The sequence below is a fragment of the Lates calcarifer genome, linkage group LG10 (assembly GCF_001640805.2).
Source record: "Lates calcarifer isolate ASB-BC8 linkage group LG10, TLL_Latcal_v3, whole genome shotgun sequence".
Taxonomy (NCBI): Eukaryota; Metazoa; Chordata; class Actinopteri; family Centropomidae; genus Lates; species Lates calcarifer.
Window position 1 is genome coordinate 26,119,604 of NC_066842.1, and position 20,765 is coordinate 26,140,368.

The window sequence follows — 20,765 nt, forward strand, 5'->3', positions numbered from 1 at the left end:
GCAGTTCATGTTTGACCATCAAGTCAGGCGCAACCAGCCGCAGTTAATATCGAACGCACCTTTACTCTACTGTCGTACGTGAACGTCGCATTAGCCAATCTCTTGATCGCATGACGGTACGTGATGACGTATAATTTCAGCGCCACTTTGAGACTACAGAGCACAGTAGTTACTGTAAAGCAGCGTCCGTGGCTGGAGCAGACAAAGTCTGTTCAGTGTGAATCAGAGCTGAGATGACCGCAGACATCCTGTCAGCCATCAACACCCTGAGCAGACCTCTGAGCGGTAAGTGTCGGACACGTCGACCGTAACCGAGGTGACCCACTCTGACAGAGCTGGAACTGTCACTGAACAGACAACAGAGAGCGGTGTGTCTTTCAGGTGTCTCTGCTCAGACAGAGTTTCTCCTCTCTGTCCTCACGTCATAGACTGTATGCACTTTAAATGATTATCAGTTATTTTCATGGCCAATATTAACTAGATCATCTGCCAACTGTGCAACGGTACACGCTGTGAGTGGGATGCAGCTGATGTTTTGTGTTGCTGTTCACAGAGGCTGTGGACAATGCTCAGTCCTCACACCAGCAGGCTGTCCTGGCAGGGCTGCGGTCCAACAGAGTCCTCCTCCTGGACCAGCTTCAGACTGACAGCAGCTTCCAGGAGGTGAGGAGGCTGAGGGACGAGGTGATGACAGCAGCTGAATGGTTCTCCGGTGATACAGAAGATACTGCATGGGGTTTTGTCCAGGAGTGTCTCCTGCTGCTCCTCACCTTAGCTCGACACCTTTCTATTGAACTTGAAGTTTTCAGGCAGAGCCGTGCTCCCTCTGCAGCTAAACTCCACACCCCAGAGATGGCTCCACCTTTACCTCCTGACATTCTCAGTGTCACCCAGCAGAGGACGCTTCGAGCGGCTCTTCAGTCTGTTGTCTCTCTGGGGCTCTGCCCCTACCTGGCCCCTGGAGTGGGGGTGCCGCTGGGTCGCAGGTCAGCTTTCGGGGCCATGGTGGAAAAACTGGTTCGTGGTGGAGCAGTGTCAGCAGGGCGATGCCGCCTTCTTATCACCACAAACGTCCTGTTGCAGTTGACAGAGCTGTCGTCTCTCGCTACATTGGTGTTCACGCAACATCTGGGGGATGTAATGGCTGCACTGTGCCAGCTTGGCTACCAGCCACACCGGGCCGAGAGAGGGGGCTCAGAGGAAGAGGAGGTAACACATCTGGATATGGGTTTGATCTTCTCTTTTGGAAGGATAACCTTAAAGAGTCCTGGTTCTGATGCCTGCAGTCAGGAGAAATAAAAGGCAACTGTTTTCTTTCTTCTTGCAAATGTTTCAGACACAGGAACTCTGTGCTGAGGAACGTCAAAGCTGCAGAGAGGCTCTAAGAGGCCTTCTGGGAAAAGTCTACCAGCCCATCATCATCAAGGAGCTACTGATCCTCCAAGGTGGATCCAAACAGGTACGGAATTATAGCAGGGGCAGCTGATAATGCACTTTTTATTTGACATATATCTGAAGTTATTATATGATGTTATTGCTGCTCCTTGGTCAGATGTATCACAAACCAGAAACCTGATAAATGACCTGATGATTTCTGGAATAAAACAGGAACCATTTCAGTTTAAACTGAACTCATTGAAACACCACCTGTAAAGTAGTTTTATTTTGCAATCTGATACTCCTTAACTCTACTGTCTGTGCTTTATTTGTTATTGTTGTTGTCCGCTCGGGGGCAGTGCAGGAAACTGTAAACACAACACTGACTTTACTCTCAGCTCATGAAGTTCATCAAGCAGCACAGATTTTAAATCAGTATTTAGTCAGTGTCATTAAGAGAGGAGTTTGTGACCATCAAATAGATGAAGTCTGATTTTCACTCTTATGCTCTCAACTGAGAAGAATGCTGGAAACAACATTAATGATGAGAGCAAAGACACTGGACCAACACAGTAAAGTTTCATGCTGTAAAACTAAAACAAGAGAAAGATGCTGAAATACTGCAGAGAGCTGAGGAGAACAGTGACGTCAGATGATGATTTTCTGTTGCTTTGTCACTAAATGTGAACATATTGATTAAACAAAGAAAAAATGGTGAAATGGTGCAAAAGTTTTCTCAGCGTCCAAATTCATTAGAGCCACAGTACTGTGTGATATTTGTTTGGATATGCTTTGTCCAGTTATGAGCTGATGTGCGATGCAGAGCTTCAGCTTCAGCTATGCAGGAGGTGTTCAGGCACAGCATGAGTTGTAGGTCACCTGTGTTTTGCGAATTTTGACACTTTGGCAAAGTTTTGTTTTCCTTTTAGTTATGGCATTGATAAAACCTTTCAGGTCTGTTGAGCCTTGTTTAATATGAACTGTCCATCCTTCCAGTCTGGTGCAGTGGGAAGCAGCAGGGCAGCTCTGGGATCAGCTCCAGCCTGGCTTAGGCGTCTGTGTGGTCAGCTGCTGTCTGAGCGCCTGATGCAGCCCAGTGGTGTCCAGGCTGTAGTCAGAGCCATCCTGGAGGGAGGGACAGGTGAGTGAGTGGGAAAACGTAGTGAGGAACACAGTCTGACTGAAACAACTGATATGTATGTTATCTATTAACAGCACAGAGCAATACATTAGCATTTGATTAGTTTTTCTGATGTATTAGTCTTCCTCACTCTGTTTGCCTCTGTTATACATCTGTATTTAAATCTTTTTGTATGTCAGAGTTTTTATGTGGTGTGTCCAAACCTAAGTGCCATATTGTTTCTGTCCTGTAGGCGGAGAGTCAGACTGGAGGAAATGTGATGCTGTTGCCAGGATCCTGGTGGCCTGCCCTCAACAGTCTGCCTCAGCTGACAGCTACTACAGACAAGTGTGTCCTCAGGTCAGCCACACACACACACACACACACACACACACACACACACACACTCAGGTTACACAGGTGCAGTTTGGTTAACAGTTGACTGTAAATCTTTATATATAGGTCACTTACCTACTTTTACTGTATTAATCATAGAATATGCTGCTTATCTCCTTTTGCTTTTAGTGTGTATGTGTGTCAGCACAGTGAGAGGATAGACACACACACGAGAAGAAACAGCTTTCCCTCAACACAAAGACTCTGCACAAGTTACACACAGGAATGCATGTAAAAAGCAGACAGTATTAATGACTAAATGTTGGTGTTCCCCGGGAGAGATGAAGTTGGTGAAATTAGGTTTGTTTTACAATGAAGTGGATTTATGCTTTAACATATCACCTGTAGCTCCCTGGTGAGTGAGTCAGACTACATGAGAACGAGTTTATTTAAAGTGTATTTGTTGTTGTTTTGTAGATCCTTGACCTCCTGCACTTCAGAGACAAGCTGACAGCCCAACAGTTTCAGCGTGTGGCCACCAGGGCAGTGCTCTCCATGGTGCAGGAGAAGCCCAGCTTTGCACATCAGTACCTGCTCACTCCTCTGCTCGCACCCCTCAGCTGTTGCACCACTGTTTCAGGTCAGTAAGATGGCCGTCAGGAACATTTACTGTAACAACATCCTCCAGCTTTGGGAAGATGATCGTTACTCAGGTGAATCATTCAGACTCATGCTGGTTTTCACATGCAGCCATTTTGTTTAAATTCATCTACAGAAAAAGTACAAAGTGTGTATGGGAAATTATTTCCTCCTGAACATCTGCATTCAAAGTGTGTAGTTGTTGTCCTGTTTGTTCTGGTGGTCATCACCTCGTCACAGGTAGAAAAAAAGAAAGCCGCAGGACTGAACACTCTGGTGTCTGTGTGTGTTTTCAGACCACACTGCTGTGGAGGAGTGGGAGCTGACACAATGTGTGGAGGATGTGTACAAGGTGAAGACACACTAACATCTCCACTACTCTATATTGATGAATGTCACATTTATGATAATGATCATAGCTCATGTTAAGGCTGACTTGATGAAGCTGAATAAGGAATATACAGCCACAGTGTCTCAGTTTGACTCAGTATTATAATAATCATGAAAATTATTTGTGTAGTGATTTGTTAAAATGTCCAAGGATCCACTCTCTGCTTTGGCCTGAAACAATATTAAAACATTGGCTAAATAATATTCTGTGATTTCTGTGGATCATTATGATTCTGTTAAAGGACAGTAAATCATATGTAAAAATTGTGTGGCCTCAACAAACTAAATCAGAGCTCTTCTGAATAATAATGGTGTCATGATACAGATGAGGGTTTGGTGTGATATTAACAGTAACATTGATGTTCTCTGTTAACACTGTCTGTGTCCCTGGTTGCTGTCAGGTCTGGGTGGTTGGAAACAGCCCATCAGCGCCTCTGCTCAAAGCTCTAGAGGAAGTTCTTCCTGTTATTTTCACACTCTTCTGTTTCACCAAGCAGAATGTCTCCCACCTACGGTAAGGTTGTCAAATGTTTAGTCTGTTTGAAGTACAACAGGTGGCGCTCTCAGAAGAACTACTAAAACACCCTCACATCCACAGAGTAACTGTAGTAGACAGAAGAACTGCACCAGTGTTTTAGTGCGTTAACTGCAAACCATGTAGAACTACAATGGTTATTTGGTTCTATAACTAATTCATACACGTTGATTCCTGAGTATGATCAGAGTGAATCTTTCCCTCTTTATTTGCCAAAGTGAAACAAAGACTTTCAGACTGAAATTAACAACAATTATGAGTAAAAACAACTTAACTATCATATCTGTCTGAACTCTGATGGTATTTTGTGTGTGTACAGACAGATTAACTAAGGTAGATGTTTTAAATCACAGTGCTCCGGCCCTGTTTCATGAGAATGGCTCAAGAATAGAACGTTCATATTTACTAATATCTATTTCTGAATAAGTTACAACCAGCAAGTTTGTAATGTTAGTTATTCACACAAAGTCAATAACAGAATGTGAAATGTGCTTTATGCCTCAAATTTGACTTATTGATGAAAGGTAATTCGGTTGAATGGATGGACATCCTCACATCCTGTTTTAGACTCACAAGCTGCACTCTGAGAAAATCTAAACCAGAAGACAAACACAGACATTATGGAAAAAATGTAGAATGATTCAGTTTCATTTCTTAATGTCAGGCACTGAAACAGAGGTGTGTGTATGTGTGTGTGTGTCTTCTGTGCTCTACAGTGCTCCCTGTCAGGACACCTTGTTGTGGTACCTGAGCCACACTGACACGTGTGTAGGCCTGTCAGTACTGAGGCAGCTTTCAGGTCTGCAGGGACAGAGGATCGACGCAGCAGACTTCCACTTCAGCCCAGGCAGTGATGGAGGAGCTAGATTCATCTCCAAAGAGAGCTCCAGGTGACCGACAGAGGGTGGACATGTTCTCATCACAAACCCTAACCCTGGTCAAAGACTGGGTGGTGTGTGTTAAGGATGCTCACAACAAAAACATGAGGAATTATCTGTAAAAAAGTTCCAGATAACATAAAACACAATTTGGTTGTTTCTTTAGCCAGTCAGCAGTAAAAGAGCTTCATGAATCTCATTCCATCTCCTTTGTTTGTTGTTTTGTTTTGAGTGATGACAACTGTGGGTATCATTTCCTCACGTCTCCTCTCTGATGTTGTCTGCCAGTGATGATGATGCTTTGTATGAGAAGCTGTCAGAGGAGCAGTGGAGGCTGGAGTGTCTGATGCAGCTTCTGGTCGAGCTCAAAGACTCTGACCTGCCTGGAGACTTCTTCCTAGACCTGTTGCGGGTAACACACACACACACGTTTGTTAAACTCTGTGGTAATGTCCAGGCTGCAGTGTGTGCTGAGTGTAACCACTGTGCACAGTGTTTCTGTTTGTTCTCCACCTGGTGGAGAAAGTAACCTCAGTTGACGCTCCTTCATTTCCTTGCTCCTCGTCAGGAGCTGACCAGCTGGGCAGCTGCAGCAGATGAAGTGAAGACAGAAGAAGAGGAGTTGGATGTGTCGACCATGACACTTCTGGAGGTGGAGCAGCAGCTGCTGGGTGGAGCTGAGAGGCAAGGCCAAAGATTGGTTTTACTTCAGGTGCTGGCTGTGATGGTGGAGTCTCTGCAGCATACAGTGCTGCTGAGAAAAAACACACAGGTGAGTGGACAGATCTGACACCCACAGAAGTTCATGGTTAAAAGCTCTGGGACATTTCATTAGTGTGAATGCAGCAGCATGTTCTTCAAATCTTTATTATTATTTTTCCGAACGTTTTTTGGTCACTAACTACTCCTGCATACTTTGTGCTACAGAAACAATTCAGGTACCAAAATGTTCAGGTCTAGATATTTCTGCTATTATTCAGCTTTTTTTTCTGCTATTTATAGGCGATGTTATATTATTTTTTTATCAATTAAAAATGAATGGGATCCTATGGGAGCTCAGCTCAACTTTCCTTAAACCCACTCAACTCCATTTTTGTGTTTTTACTGTCTGCTGTGGGGATCAAACTACTAACTACAGCAGATTAAACTACTAATAGGGATTGTTGGGTCTCTCTCTGTAAGTATAATAATATAAAGAATACAGTCAAGACCTGCTCTATATGAAAAGTGCCTTGAGATAAAATTTGCTGCTATATAAATGAAATTGAATTGAATTGAATTAATGACTTTACAGGTCTTAATGTTTTGCACAAAGTGTCAGTGGTCACTCATTCATGACCAGAAAAACCTCTGGTGACCTCTTCTACCGGCAGGAAAAGGTTCACAGACAGAGGTGAACCTAATAAACTGTAGAGAACCATGCATGTACAGTGCGTCCAGTCTCATTGTGAATGTCTCATGTTATGTGGTTGCTTTGTTTAAGGACTGCATTAAATGGGGCAGATGTTGCAGGTAAAACTGCACTTTGTTGCAGCTCAGAGGAACAAAGTGTCACATCCCAGTCTGTGTGAGATGTTAACTTGTCCTCCTGGGACTGTAACTGACAGTCTTTCTCCAGCATGATTTAAACTCAGTCTGTGTTCCTGTGGGAGTTCTTGTAATGTAAAACAAGCCACATTGAGTCATACTGCCACACAAAAATAGTCTCTGTTTTTTTTTGGGAGGGGATTGGCCAACTGGCCAGCTGGTATTTTACTGCCAGGAAACACTCGCTTGCAGATAAAGAAACATCTCTGATACACTGATCTCACTTCATTGGATAATATCTTATTTTTAGATGCTTTACCTTTATAAGGACTGAATGCTGTCTGGGAGTTTGAAGACGTGTCCTTGTACTTACTTCCTGTTATGTTCAGCTCTAGTTTTTAGTTTTCAGTAGTATATTTCATTAATCTTGGTGCTTCTACCATCTCCATTTGAGATTTATTTTTTATACTGAACATATTTATATCTGCCCTTTCCCCAGGTGGTGGACTTCATAGTGTCCCTGATTCAGAGAGCCTGTGTGGGTCTGGATCAGGTCACTGACCCAGGTCTTGTGAACCCAGTAGAGAGCCAAACACTGAGTATGGCCATGGGCCTGGTGGCCACTCTGCTGTCTGGACCTCAGGTACATCCATATGTTGCACACTAAACTGCATCCACCTGATAATGAATCTACTTTGTCTCCCATGGAACAGGAAACTGGAGCTCATGCTCACATGTATTATAGTAAATTGACCTTTAAGCCTTATAGATATGTTTCATTGGACAACAGTCAGGTTATTCTGGCTACACTCACACACTCAGTGGGCAGTTTATTAGGTACACCTAGCTAAAATGAATGTATGTATTAATGTCTAATACAGTCCTGCATCAATCCTGTTATAATGTTAAGTTTGTGTTCAAACTGCTTTATAAAGGTGTTGATTCACCTTTGATTCATCGTAGAAGCTGTACTTATCTCAGTGAGTGTGGGTTAAATAACAGAAACACAACACAGTTCAATAGAATCTCAAACCACATCCTCCACAATTATCATACTGTTCAACACCTCTCTGAACCTGAAGGTGGAGGATTTACTGCAGGACAGTTGTATTAGACTGCATTAGCTTTAGTTAGGTGTTAATAAACAGAGTGAACTGCAGCAAGATGAAGACCTTTACCGCTGGAAGTTAAAACAAGATTGTTGTTTACTGTTAATGGGTGTTGTGTGTGTTTGTGCATGCAGTCCTGCAGTCACACAGTGTCTGTGTGTGTGTGTCTGTGTGTGGGTGGCATGCTGGTGCATTGGTTAGCACTGTCACCTCACAGTGAGAAGGTTCTGGGTTCGAGCCCAGGGCTTTTCTGTGTGGAGTTTGCATGTTCCCCCTGTGCCTGTGTGGGTTCTCTCTGGTTACTCCAGCTTCCTCCCACATGCAGGTTAATACATAATACATTTGCATAAAACACAGAGTGGGGACCAAGTGCAGCACTACTCATGGTCAAAACTCCACTGTTTTAATACTGGGGGAGTCTGCTTCTTCCTGTTTCTAACATACACTATTATCCAAACACACTGCTCTTATCTAAGCTGAGTCGGTAACCAATGTTTACCATATTAGACTGTATTTCTTGTGTTGTCTTGGTAACCATTCAGTCTGCAGCTTCGATAAGATAATAGTTGGTTTAAAACAGTAATGAGGAGAGAACAGTTCAGGTTGTGGGGGTGGAGGTCCAGTGGTGTTCTGGTGACAGTTGTGTTTAAAACCCAGTACACAGATGTCCCAGGTGCAGTAGTACTGGCTGTCTGAAAGCATGTTAAGTGTAGACCATGTAAGGTGGTAAGCACACCCTGCTCTCTCCTAACTGTCCTCCCTCCTCTTCTTCATATTACAGCTCGGTGCAGAAGACTACTCCTCTATGTCGAGGCTGCTTCCACCACTGGAGACACTGTCTCAGAGGCACTCGGATGTGGTCATCCAGGAGCTGGCATCCAACCTCAGAACTGTCATTGCCACTCACGGTGCCTACTGGCCTGAAAACCTTACTGCTGCTGCTCAGCCCTCCAGAAACCCTGAGACAGCAGCAAAGACCAGCAGTGTGCCTTCGAGCAAAAAGCAAAAGATGCAAACCGCAGCATACAACTCACAGACTGGACCACATTCATCTCCCCCGGATTCTAACTCACCCAGCAACACCCGCGTCAGACACCAGGTGTCCTCTGTACCAGCAGCAGCAAGAATAACTGCACAAGGTGGAGGGAGGAACCATGGCAAAACTGCCCTTTGCTCGTCTACCAAGCCCCTTTCTGATTGGCTGCTTAAGGCATGTGACCCGGATGTGCCCACCAGAGCCTTCGCCCTGAGGGTTTTGACTCAGATGATGCAAGATCAGAACCCTGAGGCGGTCCAGGCCCAGGATAAAGTGCTCACGGTGAGTTGTTTCGTTAACTACTTTTTGTTCTTGTTGTTGTAGTTGGTTATGATGAAAAATATCGATACACAAGTATTATCATTATTCTCTTGAGAACTTTAAAAAAAAGAGCACAGTATAAAGGTAATGAGGTAGTTAACACAAAACATTATGACCACTGGTAAATAAAGTGAATAACAATGATCCTGTCGTTATAACACAATGTTCTGCTGAGGAACCTTTGGTCCTGACATTCATTTGGACGTAACTTTGTCATGTACCACCTGGCTAAATATTGTCACAAACCAACAAGAAAGAACAACCGCTCCAACCTTGACGTGGATGGACTACAGCAGCGTCAGACCATGTCAGGTTCCACTCCTGTCAGCCAAGAACAGAAATCTGTGGCTTCAGTGGACACTGGCTCACCAAAACTGGACAGCTGAAGACTGGAAACACGTAGTCTGGTCTGATAGATCTGGAGTTTTGTGTGGGGAATGTTTTCTTGACTCACTTTGGGCTCTTAATACCAATCAGTCGTGGTCTAAATGTCACAGCTTATCAGAGTATTGTTGCTGACCATATTCAACCCTTTATGGCCACAGTTTATCATCTTTTCCAGAACAAGGAGAGTTGTTCATAAGTGCTTGGTCAGTGTATGTCTGGTTTTCTACCTCAGTGTCCTGATGTGACCATGTGTGTCAAGTATAACTGGCAAATTTTTTGGTGCAGAGAATAACAGATGTGTCCAGTAGTGAGGGTGAGGCTACTTGTGTTATATTTTTGTTCCTCTTCATCACTACTGTGGTGTATTATTCATCTTTATTTGGTATTTGGAGCCTCTACAGGCCTGATAGATGTTCTTATCTCTTGTGTACACCAGTACGTTGAAGGATTGTGCCAGTAGAGCTCTGGGTCCAGTGTGTTTGTGTGTTTATACAATGCCAACACACACTGAAATCTTGTTTCACTCTCAGGGTCATGTACTGCAGATACTGAATAATGAGCTTCAACAAGCCAAGAAGAGTGTTTCAGAAATCTGATATTAAAGAACATTTTAATGAACAATATAGTAACCTGAATTGGAGATAACGTATGTCTGATATAGATCAGTGCAGCCATCAGTGCTATACAGCTTGTTAATTAGTAAATACAAGTTAAATTCCATTATATATCCATTGTGTGTAATGTTAGCTGAAACAGAAGCTGTGTTGTCACCTATAAGACTTTGTATTGTATGCCCTGTGTGAAGGTGTAGTGGTTTTATCTGGGCCTCCTGGGACGTTCTGAATGAGCATGTATAATAAATAAGATGGTTGAACCTTGTCCTCAGGGGAGTCAGAGGGAACAATGGCATGCTCTAGGGACTTGTTAAGGTGGAATGGGTAAGAAGGGGTAACTACTCATCTAGTATTCTCTGTAATCAGAAGCCCCCCACTGTGTCCACCTCAGATAACCTGACTTCAACCCACCTCTCAGCACCTTCATTAATTTTCTCACCTCTGTGTCATGGTGGGGTTGAGTTCCTCAGTAATGTTCATATGTTCTGTCTCCCTCCTTACTCCACCCAGTAAACCCCAGTCCTCTCTGTTCACTTTATCAAAGAAACCCCCTGTCCCTCCTCTCACCCATCTTTCCCTCACCCACTCAAACCTGTATCTTCAAGGGTTCCTTATAGCACCGCGGGGTGATATTTGGATTATTCCCTTTGATAGCTCTCTTATTGTTGTTAATGTATTCAGTGTGCCAGTATTGATCCTCTTTTTTTCAGTTGGTAAAATCCACATTGGAGATGTTTTTGATGTTTTTCTGACAGAGATAGTGAAACAGAAAGTAATCCTGTCCATGCCTGTCCTCTCCAGCTCTTTTTAGAAAACCTGGAGCATGAAGACTCATTCATCTATCTGTCAGCCATTCAAGGTAATACAGTGGTAGAGTTTCGCCAAATGTGGTTTGAGATTTTTGAGGACCAGTGTACAGAAATAGTCTGTTGAAACAGCTGTCATCTTGAGAGTAGATGGGCTGAGTGTGTTCTGTCACCAGGTCTGGCTGCTCTGGCTGATTCCTACCCTGAGAGGATCTTGGGAAGGCTCCTGCAAGACTTTCAACATGGTCCCTCCCTGCCTACATCCAACAAAGAGCACTCCCTGGAGACCCGCCTCAAAGTGGGGGAGGTCCTGATGAGGGCGAGCAGGGCCATGGGTGAGCATCAGTTACTGTTTGTTCACATTTGTGTTTATATGACTCTACAAGTGAGGACATTCACTTGACCTGATACCCATGTCCTGACCTGCAGTCTGTTGTGTTTACTGCCAGACTAGGGACCAAAAGACGCAGAACCAGGCTTTAGCATTTACACACACACAACAGTTTAGTAAGTTTAAGTGAGCAGCACAAGAGCTACTGCTGCGTAGAGGGCCATTTAACAGAGTGGAGGATTTAGCAGTGTTATTCTGTCTGTAGTTGAGCCAAATGTTTGTAAAAGTGTGTCTGATCAAACATAATGTGTGACTTAGTGTGAATGGTAAACATTATGAGAATGATAACATATGCTTGTTTATGAATGTGTTTTATTTATTGACATATATATTAGTGTGTGGTGGCCAGCTATCAGCATGCAGCCACAGTACAGGCTTGTCTTCCATGCACAGCTCTGTTCAGAAGGGATCTTGTGTATCAGAACCTATCCCTGATAGAAAACCCTATTTGGGTTTTTTCCCCAGTCTGGTTTTATCTGCCAGATTGCCATCGTACCACTTCCCTGGGACAATCGGGGGGTTTATATCCTTGCTGAGAGATTGGATAGAACTTCAGTTTGCTGCACAGACATCCAGAGAGCCTCTGTGTTTGTCTTGCGCCCCCCGACTGGCTAAGATTTGCCTCTTGCCAGGCTGTCATTTGTACATAGGAGGGTTTTCTTAATTGACTCGCCTGGTTGAGTGAATGTTGAATAAATTAATGTTTGGCTCTGCTATGGTTTGCTCCCAGTTGCTTGCTTAGTGCACTTGCAGAGTCCTGTGAGCTCCCTCTGTGTGCAACAGTGGGCAGAGGATTTACTGAAAGAGAAGAGCTGTGCACTAAATGACACTCCACACACATCAAGCTAACTGACATACGCAGGAAGAGGCTGTGCAGGCTAAATATAGTGCAGAGAAACTGAACATGTATGGGAGGGTTGCACGTGTGTGTATGTTAACGTGTGCAGTTGTGACTCAGGCTGATATTCCTGCTGACTCACACTCACTTTAACACAGAGATTCTCTTTCATTACAACTGTTAGAGCCATGACAGTCTATTGAGACATGGAAATGAAGGGATGAGTGTGTGTATCTGTGTGTGTATGTGTCTCCAGTGTCTCTGTGGCTCTGTGTGTGTGCTGTGAGTTTGAATGTTGAGGATGAGGGTGCTGTGTGTGTGTGTGTGTGTGTGTGTGTGTGTGCGTGTGTGTGTGGATCAGGCAGATATAGTCAGTTGTAATGTACAGACTGACACAGTGGGGTCAGGCAGGTCTTACTACAGCAGTCAGTCAGCTGGTTGTCTCCTCTCCATAGAGGCCTCTGGCTCCCCTCCCTGTTGCTTGGCAGGAGCAGCTGTAGTCAGCAGTTGCCTCTGTTCTTTGTGTGTCTGCCTATGTAACAGTGTCACCCACAAACACAGCTTGTAAAAACTGAATATGTCTACACTGTAAACAACAATATTGGTGTTGTGTCAAGATGTGGAGTTAAATGGCTGGATTAGATATAAAACTCCTCCTCTGGTATCTATGCAGCTTTCACAAATCTCTTTCTCTTGGCTGTGCTACACCACCCGCCTGCCTTCTGCACTCACTACCATGTGTCTTTTGTTTTCTTGGCTTGTGCCTGGGCTGGTCTGAGCTGTTTTCCCATCAGAATCAATATGTTAAGGATTATTTCTGTCTCTGCACTTTAAAAGTAGTTGAGGAAGTCAGTCTGCCCATCTGTAGGATCTGTATTTTATTCTGCATTTTTTTGTTCTTGTGTCTTCCCACAAACTCTTGACGGCCTGATGATGTTGGCATCAGGGAAAATGATATAAACCTACAGCCTACATATTTAATGACTTGGTCAGTTGGTCATGCCATTATCTTTTAATTAGGGATGGGACGATATACGATTTTATTGCTCATCGCGATAAAAAACACTGATAATAAGTTGATTGTAGTGAATTTCCATCATCTGGATAATCACGAATGATAATCCTTAATATCCTCACGAGTGGGGTTGCAAAGGGGCGGAAAATTTACAGTATATTTTCAGAAACTTTCCCTGGGAAGTTAAACTGGAGAATTTTGGAAATATTCCAAGTTGAAAACTTGTAAAATATTTTATGATTGATGCTGGATAAATGAATAGACACAGGCTATATGAATAGATGAACACTCATCAATCAGCTGCTGAATCAAACTCTAAACTACAGTCTTGTATGAACAGAAAACTGGCTGAAGAAGCAGCATCACAGTTGTGCTAGCTACCAACTTGTTTGGGAAGCAGCACTCTATCATGATAACTAGCCTCTTAAATTCAAGTCAAGTCAATTTTTATTCATATAGTGCCAAATCACAGCAGAAGTTATCTCAAGGAACTTTCCATATAGAGCAGGTCTGGTCCGTACTCTTTATATTATAATTTTTTCAAAGAGAGATCCAACAATTCCCACCACAAGCAGTACTAGGCAATGGTGGCAAAGAAAGACTTAAGAGGGAGAAACAGACTCAAATTGTCAAGGAAATGGTGTTAGCTAGCTTACATTTAGTATGAATCCACCTCAGATTCCCTGAACGGAGGCATCAGTGCAATGTGCCTGTTCACATCGAAGCTTTCTCAGGGAGAGTGCAGGGTTTGTGGGGTGACTGAGGAGCAACGCAAAGCTGACGTTCCAGCTCCAAAGCTCTCACCCTAAGGTGCATAGCCTCCGCCTCTAATTCGGTCGGGTTGGGGGGTAAAAGGCAAAAGAGAATCCATCCTCTCTAGGGAGCATTTTAAAATCGGTGCCATCCCCTCTGGTCCAATCAGCTGCTCCCCTCACAACTCAATTTCCTTGAGACAAAAACACAGGAACAAGTGAAACAGCCACCACTTCAGGCAGGGAGGGTGAACAGCAAAACGATACAAATCAATACTAATATTAATACAGATTATGACTCAGGGTCGTAACACATCTCTGATTTACTGGTTAGGTAGCTACTGTATAAGCACATTTTGATTTATTTTTTGCAAGTTAAACTTTAGTTGCACATATTGTATATTGAGTCCAGTAATATGATGGGATGAACTTGACTGGATATAGTCTGTGGGCTCAGATGCAGTAGTGTGGCTGTAGTGAGCAGGATTCTAGAAATGATCTGTGCATGTGGTGGAGGAATGCACAGAGCAGGGTAGAAATTCAACTGAATTTGCATTAAATCTGGTTGTTGTAACCAAGATTATGCTGCAAGATACATCTACATTTAAGTTCCCTGTTACAGGTTAACCTGTAATTCTGCAAATTTCCAGTTTATATCCATTAATTCCTATATATTCCTGTTAATTCCCATGGAACGTTTCCAGCCTGTCACCATAGCTGAAGGCTTATCCTTCCCATTATATACCCCGCAAAGGAAACTTAAATCGGATGAGTGGAAATACTATGGATTCCACAACAAATAACTCCAAGTAAAATTAACTGATGTTACTGTCAGTTACTGAACATAGCAAGTGTTGGTTCAGTTATACTAACCCTGATGTTTATCTAAATGCTTGTTACGTTGTGATGCTGTTTTGGTCGCCGGTGAATTGAGCTAATGTTAACCAGGTTAACCAGGTTAACCAGGTAACGTTAGCTATGTAGCTAAACAGCAAATAGCTCCACTATCTCAGACCGCAGCAGAGCTGCATTCTCCGGCAAATTGACTGCAGCTTACTACAGTTTTTCCTTTCAACGTTAACCATAATATTAATTTGACCACAGCCTGTAAGGAACAGCTGAAATTAATTTGAATTTATTTACTCTGACAGAAAATCCATCTTCTTATTTGAGGTAGCCTATTGTATTTATTTTCCCTTACTTTTGAGGGGGAATCTCATGATATATAATTACCAAAAGAAAGTTTTTCACGAAAAAGGATGTTCACTAAAAAATGTGTCCTCTCTGTGATGCAGAATTTTTTTGTTTCTTGCCAAAATGTAATGTAAAGTGATTTCAGTGCATTTTGGAGCCATTTAAGAGTTTAAAGCATATTTTCATAATTTTCGGGATAATGTCATTTATCCAAAAAAAAATAAAAAAAAAAAAAATTCCAGAATAATTGTGACTTATATCTAACTTGTAATTAAGTTGATGACACAAGAAGATGTGTAGGACCTGAGTGAGTCAGCTCATGTGAGGGGAACATGAATGTCCAGATTTCATGACAGACATCCAGTAGTTGTTAAGATGTTTCACTCAGTACCAGAAATGTGCTGGTTGTCTTAGACGGAAAGTTAGTAGGAATCATAGCACCTGGGGACCATGAACATCCAATACCAAGTTTAATGGCAGTTCATCCAGTGGTTGTTGAGATATTTCAGTCAGCTCAGACAGAGCAGCTGACACGGTTTAGAACTCAAGTACAAATAACACTCATTCAGTATGACTGCCAGCAGCCATCATCACAATTCAGTAGCTTTTTCATTTCCACTGTTAGCATCTAATCAATATGAAAATTGGTCCCTAGGTTTATGATGTCATGGAGAAGGAGTTTACGCAACCTTGGAGCAAATAGCCTCAGGGTGGTGCTACAACAAAAACATTTACTCTTGTATCTCAGAAATGGGTTGACCTCGCGTCTTATACACTTTTATCAGTTTTCATCACTTTTTGGAAGTTGATCTTTCTGCCTTTTCACACTGTCTGAAATACTACTGCTGCTGAAATAATAATCCTTGGTGGTTGAGGGTTCAAATTCTGATGGAGGTATTATAAACTACTTCAGGTCTTCAGATTTACCATCTAAATTCTCCCAGTCTGCTCAGACCTCAGTCACTGCTGCAGCTGTGTTTTATATTTATGCTTATTGTTGGATTTGACTTTGGCTTCAAAAATTCATCAGTTTTAGCAGAACATAAATTATTTGGTGTTAAAGACACAAAGCCTGGCATTCTTCCATTTCTGTCTCATGTATCATGATACAGTCTTGTCACTGTATGACAGCTGCTGACATCACCCTTATTTAATCCAATAAATAATTAAGTCTGTATATTTATCACTGTGTGCTTCTTAGATGTTCTGAGAATTAACCTGTCTGAGTGGTCTTACTCCTCCAGGGGAACTGGCGCCCCACCTCGGCCGTTCTTTGGTAGGTGTCTTCCTGCAAGGAACAAGGGATCCGGACCAAAGCGTCCGGGCCAGCAGTCTGTCTAACCTGGGAGAGCTATGTCAGAAACTGGACTATTCCTTAGGACCATTGGCTCAAGAGGTGAGAGGGAGCACACACTGTGCTAAAAGTACAGCACAGACTGGTTACAGAAGTTACTTGTCAAAAAATCATGAAGCTCAACAGATTTCAGTCTGTAAGTTTAGTGTCTTTAACAAGTTTCCATGTAAATGTGATAATACACCGTATGATGTGGAAACGTACTTCACCTCCACCTCAACTTTTATTGTCTTAGATTGGGACACCTCATTCTGATTGAAAAGCAAAAAACACAGAAAGGTAACATACACAACTAGTGATGTAGACACTTAAAAAAGACTTTAAAAAGGGAGTTATTCCCTGAGAGAAATCTGCACTGTCAGTTTATGTCTGAACTACTTTTTCATTCCATTGGAACAGTAATACTTGTCTTATCTCACAGTACTTTTTGGATTCCCTCTGATTCATATTTCCAAAACAAGCATTAAAATCTGCCACTGAATGAGAAAGGAGGATGAGAAAACATTCATATCCTTTCGGAAGACTTGCTTTCAATTAGAATTAATGTTTTACTTAAGGTGTGAATGAAAGTGTCTGAAATTGGGTCTAAGTGGAGTTGGTTTTTATTTGGATCAGTTTAGAACTGAAACAGCATGAAATTGGTGTTGACTGACTGTCAAACCTGCACTATAATTTCTAATCATGACAGTGTGTGTGTGTGTGTGTGTGTGTGTGTGGTGTGTGCGTGTGTGTGTGTGTGTGGTGTGTGCGTGTGTGCGTGTGTGCGTGTGCATGCATGTGTGCGTGCAGCTGAACTCCTGTTTGACTGCTCTGATAAAGACAGAGAGGGAGGCAGAGGTGAGGAGAGCTGCTGTCCATGTTATTGTCCTGCTGCTTCGAGGCCTCAGCAACAAAACCACCCAGGTACACACACACACACACACACACACACACACACACTCACTTTCATGAAACCCATGCAGTCTTTTCACACCAACCTACACCGAACCAGGTGTCATTAAATTTTTCCTGTGTCCTTCTGACTGAGCTGAATCACTGAGTATTCCCAAAGTGTTTGTTTGCCCTGGCAGGTTTACAAAGAACCTGTCTCCGCCTCCGTCTTACAACATGAAGTAACTGGTGTTTCTGAAAGTTTCAGAGTGTGTGGAAATATTCCATCAGGACATGTGATGCTTTCAGGTGGTCTCAAACCAAAGACAGAGTAGAGCTGAGGCTGTGGGGAATATCTGCTAATGAACTGTACTGTACCTCAGTCAGCCATGGGTGTGTCTGATGGAGAGGTGGGAGCAGTAGTGTGGATACCTGTTGGTGAGCTTTACTTAACATGTTTGTGTTCACTGCCATTATTTCAACAAAAACACAGAGCAGAGAGGTCAGAGTGGTCGGTGAAGACCTGCCTGTCAACTCCTGTGTCAGAGAGAACAACCACGAGCTAAATGTCTGTCTGTCTTGTTCTTCTTAAGGCTTCAGACTGGCTCAATAATGTGACTCTGGCTGTGTTTTTGGGAGTGAGAGGCTTTCTGTATAGACCTGTTCAGGTCCTGTAATCTGTAATCTGTGTCATCCCTGGGATTATTGATTGTCTTCCCACCAGAAGCAGGAAGGAGACTGGGGAATGTGACACAGAGAGAAGGAGAGGGCTGTGCTTACTGTTGTTGTGGTTCTGTGTACATTTGTCAGCCATTTTATGTACTCACAGCACAGTAAGGCTTTTAATACAGTAAGTGGAATATGTCCAGTGTACTGTACTAAAAATGCTTTGAAATCATTAACAAAAGTATCAAGAGGGAGTTTAATAAATGAATCAAACCGTATTTAATAGGTGAAATCCTTGCAGTCATTAAAATTTTGGACCATTAAAATTGAAAAGTTCTGCAGTGCTCTGCATTCATGAAACACTGCAATAAGTCATGTTTTCTGTCATGTCTGATGACACTAATGTCATGATGTGGAGCTGGTTGCATGAAAGATTTAGACGTTCAGGTACAGGGATTAAGTGTAACTAGGTGAGTCAGAATCATTAGAGCTTTACTCACTTTTTTTCCACCTGTGGTGTAGCTGTCAGCAGGAACAGCTGCTTTCACTCATTTAAATCTTAGATGCTCAGAGCCACAGACTGGAGGACTGAGGAGGATCAGGTCATTGTTTGTTTTATCAGTCAGCTGTTAGAAGGACATGTAGTTTATCCCGTGATTGAATGAAAACAGTCTGGTCATTTTTGCTCCTGTGGTAGCCCTGTGGAAACACACCTATGTGCGAGCTGCTGGTCTCTGGCTCAGGTGTGAGGTGGCTCTTGAGCTGCTGCCACGACTACAGTCAGCTGTCCAGCTGCTGGTCCCAGACCAGGTCCTGTCATTACTGGAACAGCTGGAGAGGGACAGCAGCAGCTGTACGTGGCTAATGATACAGGGCAAATAAGAACAGATGAGAGGGACAGACCCTGACAGACTGGAGCACAAAGGTGAGGCCAAAGAGGAGGAGCAGGCCAGGTGTGGAGGTGTGTATAGTGGAGGAGGTGTGGTGGTGCTGAGAGTCAGGGAATCCATCCATTAGAGGACTAAAATATTGATTTGTGGTTTGATACAGTACATTTGTCTTGTTTGGTTATAAGAAGCCCATTAAAGTTGTAATCCTTCAGATTTCAGTCCTGTTTGATTCAGGTTGGGGTTACCATGGTAACAGCAGGTGTAGTTTATTGCTACAGCAAACACTGATGAAGCAGCTACTTTATCAGAACAAGGAGCAAGTGGTGTATCTGTTCACACACAACCAAACAAGTTAAAAAAAAAAGTCAGTTAGTGATAGTTGGAACCAGAATCTGCTCTCATGATGTGTCTTTCCATACAGTGAAAGCAGTTGGTTGGAGGGGGTGGTGGAGGTGTGCATCACTGTGGCTGCTCCCTCCTCATAGCTTTCAGACTGAATCTCTGACAGGAAGTCACCAACATTCGTTTATCTCGTGTTGTAGACGATGAACGGCTGCAGTCAGCACTAACCTCTGTGTCATATACGCTGTAATTCCTGTGACTGCTTCACAATAAAAGCCATTTTATGTCATCAAAATCTTAAGGTTTCTAACTTTGTACTCACAGTGTCAGCCTGGTCTGTATCTGTGTGTTTTTTCTTTGGATTATCCCAGGACAGTAGTTAATTTAGTTCATGTGAGATCACTGATTGATATTAACCTGTGCTAGTTTTCAGGACAGGGTCTTTGTAAGAGTGCTAATTTAGTTTTTGTCTAAAATTTGTCTAAAAATTTCTCTGGGTGTGAGAATAATGAGAGAAAGGGAGAATAATGTGATAGACAAGTGTTTTAATTAGTGGTGTTCTTCTCTATTAAGCTCAATAACATATACTGCAAAAAAGTCTTCAATGAAAGTTTATTAAAAACCGTGTTAAATGGCAGTGTGTCCAAACCTGGATGAGAAAACACCCGGGAACATTAACATTAACTGTCCAGTGTAAACATCGTGGCAGTCTGCAGTCCAAACTGTGTTGGTCCAAAAGTGTAACTTCTGTCTCTCTCCTGTGACTTCTCCAGGTCCTCAGTGATGTTTTGTTGGATCTGTACCGAGCTCTGAAGTGGGTGGTGCGCTCAGACCCGGATGACGTTGCAGTGCTGCACGCCCAGCTGGCTCTGGAGGAGCTTGATGACGTAATGAGGAGGTTCATCTTCCCTGAGCAGAAGCTGGAGAAGAAGATTGTTGTTTTACCGTAGAACTCACCGCAGAGTCTTTGTAACCCCTTCATAATTTGAGTTTACAGAGGACTTTATTTATATGCTGATCAACATTAAAACCACCTGCCTGGTACTGGTGCATTGTCCTGCTGGTGTAGGCCCCAGTCATTTGAGAGTGCTGTTACCATGGGGGGTGTGCTTGGTCTACAACAATGTTGGTGGGTGGTACGTGTCAAAGTAACATCCAGATGAATGAAGGACCCAAGGTTTCCCAGCAGAACATTGGATTGGAACCAGATGATCAATATTGTTCACGTCACTTGTTAGAGGTTTAATGTTGGAGCTGATCACAGTGACTCTACATCACTGTGATCTTCTGTACCACCAATAATCAACTTCCAAAATAAAGCTTTAAACATTCTTCTTTTTTATTAGAAAGTATACACTCAGGACACTGCCTGCCTGTG

At 42.9% G+C, this 20,765-nt stretch overlaps 1 protein-coding gene across 2 annotated transcripts; it reads left to right on the forward strand.

Annotated features, from left to right (window-relative positions):
* The first annotated feature begins 119 nt into the window (after positions 1 to 119).
* On the forward strand, positions 120 to 20,718 carry tango6 (transport and golgi organization 6 homolog (Drosophila)). 2 transcript variants are annotated; one of them, XM_018704057.2, is made up of 18 exons: positions 121 to 285; positions 554 to 1,209; positions 1,337 to 1,459; positions 2,374 to 2,518; positions 2,751 to 2,857; positions 3,311 to 3,473; positions 3,769 to 3,824; positions 4,264 to 4,376; positions 5,114 to 5,287; positions 5,564 to 5,687; positions 5,844 to 6,047; positions 7,302 to 7,445; positions 8,693 to 9,229; positions 11,071 to 11,128; positions 11,252 to 11,410; positions 16,510 to 16,661; positions 17,409 to 17,522; positions 20,161 to 20,718. In XM_018704057.2, the coding sequence occupies exons 1-18, from the start codon at positions 234 to 236 to the stop codon at positions 20,335 to 20,337; spliced, it is 3,258 nt and encodes a 1,085-aa protein (XP_018559573.1). In that variant the 5' UTR covers positions 121 to 233; the 3' UTR covers positions 20,338 to 20,718. The 2 variants fall into 2 exon arrangements, with proteins under 2 accessions (XP_050929601.1, XP_018559573.1); XM_051073644.1 differs by lacking the exons at positions 16,510 to 16,661; positions 17,409 to 17,522 and having other exon boundaries at positions 120 to 285; positions 20,161 to 20,303.
* Positions 20,719 to 20,765: the final 47 nt, after the last annotated feature.